The following is a 5,166-nucleotide window of genomic DNA, read 5'->3' on the forward strand; positions in this document are numbered from 1 at the left end:
ATATATATTTGAGTCAGGGTCAGGGTCTCACTATGTAGCTCTGGTTGACCTGGCTCTATGTAGACCAGACTGGCCTCAAATTCAGAGAGTCACCTGCCTCTACCTCCTGAGTGCTGGGATTAAAGACATGTGCCACCACACCTGGCTTTGTTGAATATATTTTGAATTCTAAGTAGTTGTGAAAATTATGTATATCATAGAGCAATTGGATATGTGAATACTACTAACTTTAACTTGGAAAGCATTCTTCCATTTAACAGAAATATATTTATACATTTTAACAGCTGGAGGTACATAATCAAAATCTGTGAACTGAGTGAATTTTTATTGCTAATAATTTTACTCATGACTCAAATACAAATTATGAACATAATAGTGTTTTGTATATATCTTGTTTTATGGTCAATAATTCTTCAAACTATGTGAGTTTTATGTTATGGAATTAAATGCCAATAGCTCACCATTACACAGTTAATTATACTGGGCCTCAGTATGTCAGACTTGGTGGGTTAGAATGATACCTCAGGATGTACTTACCACAGCTGCCAATAGATGGATTACTGTGACTTGTCACCCCCAAACATTGTCTTTCCTATCTTGATCAAGCTGAATGTTAGATACAAGGCTGGTGGTGAGTTCAGAGTTGCACTCCAAATGCAGTGTGCACTCATCAGATATACTGAGTGTATTTTGTATATCAAGACTTCATGTTCTATAAACAGAGTAGACAACATATAGATGCTCAGTGATACATGAAAATGTCTACCTTAACAGGTAAATATTGGGAAGATGGATTCACCCATTGAAAAATGGAACTTAATAATTGGTAACTTGGCTTTAAAGCAGGTAAGTGATACTTTTATTTTTTTTAATTATTTATTGATTTATTTGTTCTTTTTGAGACAGGGTCTCCCTCTAGCTCCAGCTGACCTGGAACTCACTATATAGATTTCACTGAGATCTGCCTGCCTCGGCCTCCTGCATTCTGGGATTAAAGGCATTTGCCACCATACCTGGTTTCATTTTTGTATTTTGAGACAGTCTCTTTTTTTAATTTTTATATATTATTTTTATTTTATGTGTATGCATGTATTGCCTGCATGTAGGTAAGTGCACCCATGTCGTGCAATGCCCATGGAGGTCAGAAGAGGCTGTCGGATCCCCTGGAACTGGAGTTAGGGACAGTTGTTAGCTGCCATGTGGGTGCTGGGATTCAAACCCGGGTCTTCTGCAAGAACAGCCAGTGTTCTTAACCACTGAGCCATCTCTCCAGCCCCTTGAGACAGCCTCTTTATGTTGCTCAGGCTGATCTTAAATTTCTAGGCTCAAAACAATCTTTCTGGGTTTACAGCAACACACTACCAAGCCTGCCTACTTTAATATTTCTAAGTACATTCTTTGTTTAAAATGAGCTCTTTTCTATATATTAGGGACACTCATATGTTAAGTTGGTTTTTTAGTTAATGCTGCCATTGTTAATATTAGTGAATACATTCAGTTACCAATAACATATATTACTGAACCAGGGTTACATATAATCTGTGGCTCTTTGTCATCCAAGTATCTCTTCTACCTCTTCGTCTGTTCTCTCCTAATTAACTCTAAGTCAAAGACTGCGACTGCTTTTAGTGATTCTTTAGCTAGTGTGAGCTTAGGGAATGCACACTAATTTTAATGTTAGCTCAACTAGGCCATAAGGTTGATAATATGATTGTAGGAATATAATTTCATGTAATGCATTCCAAAGACAAATGAGTTCTTGGAACATAATTTTTAAAATATTTTATTTATTTTATGTGTATGTGTTTGAATGTATTGCTTGCATGTGGGTAGGTGCACCTGTGTCATGCAATGCCTGTGGAAGTCAGAAGAGAGCATTGGATCTCCTGGAACTGGAGTTCTAGACAGTTGTTAGCCACCATGTGGGTGCTGGGAATTGAACCCGGATCCTCTCCTAGAGTTGTCAGTGTTCTTAACTGCCGAACCATCTCTCCAGCCCCGGAACATAATTTTTAAAAATATCTATGCAATTGCTTCTAAGATTGTAGGGTTGGGAATAAGAAATCTGAGCCCTAACTTCAGCTCTAACATAAACCAGCTATTTAATCTTTGTTAATTCATATCATCTTTCTGGGCTTTACTCTTGTCTTTTCTTTCTTTGTTTTAAATGTTTTTATTTTAATTTTGTGTGTATGCCTGTATTGCCTGCATGTATGTAAGTGCACCCGAGTCATGTAATGCCCATGGAGGACAGAAGAGGTCGTTGGATCCCCTGGAACTGGAGTTATAGACAGTTGTTTGCTGCCATGTGTGCTCTGGGATTCGAACCTGGGTCTTTTGCAAGAACAGTTAGTGTTCTTAACCGCTGAGTCATTTCTCCAGCCCTCACTTTTGTCTTTTCAATCATAATATGTTAGAAAAGTCCAAGATCTTTTCAACTTGATCCTGTAGGAATCTAAGTAGGGATGGTAATCAAAATATTTACTAACAACAACAACAAAAAGATATTTACTAACTAGGCTAGGGATGTTGATTGGTGTAGAGTGCTTATGTAAGATGGGGTTTGGGGTTCATACTCCAGGACCATAAAAAGCAACAAGATAATCCCCAAACATTTAAAAATCTATATAGGGTACTGTAAGTATCATAAACATAAAACTTTAAAACCATTGTTTTATTTAAATACTCCATATTCTTGTGAAGTGATGAATTGTAGTATAAATGATTCATCAAACCACTGTAATGTTTTCCACCTCGGCCTTTGATACTCTGTCCCCTTTTAGTCTCCACCTTCCCTCCTTATCCCCTCTCCCTGGCAGTAGCTGGAAATTTGCTGATCCTAGTTGCCAAAACCCAATGCCTCTGTCTTTGCCTCACTCCCCCAAGGCTATGTAAAAAATGGGATTTCAGCAGACCCATCAAGACACCACTGGGGCCAACCAGTGAAGCAGCAGTTGGTTGGAGTGGTTACCATAGAGAAAAAGAAAAGTAGAGAAGTTGGGGGACTGTGGGTTAGATAGGGGAAAGGTTTTTTTTTCTCTCTGAAACTTCATCTGCTAATGCTTGTAAAGGAGATGATTATGGCATCCTTGTTCAAAGCAGACCTGGCCCCACACCTGTTGCCATGATCAAGGCAACTTGAGAGCCCACTGTCTTAAGGGTATTAAAATTAAAATAGGGCCTGGAGAGATGGCCCAGTGGTTAAGACCACTTACTGTTCTTACAGAGGAACCAGGTTTTGTTCCCAGCACCCACATAGTGGCTTACAATTACCTGTAACTCCAGTTCCAGGGGATCTGCTGCCTATTCCTGGCCTCCATGGGCTCCTGCACACACAGGCACACACACACATAAAAATAATAAATTTTAAAAAAATCTAAAATGTAGTAGGCTCTTTAAAAGGTAATGCTGTTCGGTTTCCACATGCAGTATTTTCTTCTGACTTTCTTTTATGTAATGATATTATAATGAAAATTGTAATGTTTTAAAAATTGCTAATGCATTTGGATTTCCCAAATGTTTTTAGGTTCAGGCAACAGTGGTTGGTTTTCTAGCAGCAGTGGCAGCAATTATATTGGGCTGGATTCCGGAAGGGAAGTATTACCTCAGTCATTCTGTGCTCTTGTGCTCCAGCAGCGTGGCCACCGCCTTCATTGCGTCTCTTCTGCAGGGTGAGTGGGTTTGTAAATGTGTACTTGGCAGTTTTTGACTTTTAAATTATTTGTTTCCCAAGATGATGAGACTGTCACCTTGGCCTTAGATGCTATGGTAGTTTCAAAATAAGACCAGGAAAACCTGAGACACTTGCTTGTTTCAATGAGTTGAGAAACGTCTTTCTGAAAATCATGCAGGGGAGACTGACTGGCTTGTCACTTGAGTAGCAAGTGTTCCAGGAATTCTGAGTTTCAAGGCAATTGCTCTTTAAAAATTACAGTGTGACAGTGTAGGTATAACCTTGTGCTTAAGGTAGCACATTCTTGGCTATAGTATGTCTAAAAATCTGAAGTTAAAAAAATCAACTGCATTAGAATTTATTGGATTATTTTTCTTCATATTTATTAATATGAGAGCTATACTAGATACCTAGCATATTACCGAATATAATCATTGAGGCTCAATTCTTACTGCATTTTTTTGGTCTTTTTTGAGACAGGGTCTCCCTGTAGCCCCAGCTGGCCTGGATTCGCTATGGAGACCAGGCTGGCCTCGAACTCACAGAGATGTGCCTGCCTCTGCCTCCTGGGTGCCAGGACTAAAGGCGTGTGCCACCACACCTGGCTACATTTTAAAATGAAAGAATTACTTTTCGGGGGCTGGAGAGATGGCTCAGCAGCTAAGAGCATTGGCTGCTCATGCGGAGGACCTGGGTTTGATTCCCAGCACCCACATGGCAGCTAACAACTGTCCATAACTTCAGTTCCAGGGGATCCAATGCCCTCATCTGACCTCTGAAGGCATTGCATGACACAGTTGCACCTACCTACATGTAGGAAGTACACTCATACACATAAAATAAAATTATTTTTTTGTTTTGGGGTGTGTGTGTGTGTGCGCGTGCGCTAGCCACACTGTACATATGGAGATCAGAGGACAACTTGTGGGAGTTGGTTCTCTCTTTCCACTACATTGGTCCTAGGTATTGAGCTCTGATTCTCAGACTTCTTGGCAAGTGCCTTTAACCCATTTTACTCCTGCCCAGCTCTTACTACTTTACAGTAGACATCTTCTCACCCCCTTATCACCACTTATGTTAACAAAGAGAGTCATGTCAGGTAATCATGCTGTGTAGCTAAAGTTATGTGAATTGAGAGACTTCCAAAATATTTTCAAGCATTTATTTTAGTGCTTACATAATATCAAGAGGTAGTTTCTTGTCTTTCTGTGGTATTATTGACTACAGCAAGATGTTAAAGTGTTAGAAAATTAAATTTCTGTTAAAAATTGTTATTAGGGTCAGCATCCTCTTACTTTAAAGGTCATTTGTTTCTGATTTTGTTTCATTCAGAAAGTGTTACTTAAAGTATTTCAGTATATCAGGCTGGAGAGATGGCTCAGCAGTTAAGAACACTGGTTGTTCTTGCAGAAGACCTGGGTTCGAATCCTAGCACCCACATGGCAGCTAACAACTGTCTGTAACTCCAGTTCCAGGGGATCTGACAGCCTCTT

At 39.5% G+C, this 5,166-nt stretch overlaps 1 protein-coding gene across 9 annotated transcripts in view; it reads left to right on the plus strand.

Annotated features, from left to right (window-relative positions):
• The window catches only part of Slc41a2 (solute carrier family 41 member 2), a 133,297-nt gene that overhangs the window by 40,643 nt on the left and 87,488 nt on the right, over window positions 1-5,166 (plus strand). For all 9 annotated transcript variants that reach the window (XM_008843141.3, XM_029568333.1, XM_029568331.1 and 6 more), the window contains 2 exons: window positions 775-846; window positions 3,527-3,671. In XM_008843141.3, coding sequence (XP_008841363.1) covers window positions 775-846; window positions 3,527-3,671 — 217 coding nt within the window. The remainder of the gene's footprint in view (window positions 1-774; window positions 847-3,526; window positions 3,672-5,166) is intronic.

Source organism: Nannospalax galili, unplaced genomic scaffold (genome assembly GCF_000622305.1).
Source record: "Nannospalax galili isolate Female #2095 unplaced genomic scaffold, S.galili_v1.0 scaffold39, whole genome shotgun sequence".
NCBI lineage: Eukaryota > Metazoa > Chordata > Mammalia > Rodentia > Spalacidae > Nannospalax > Nannospalax galili.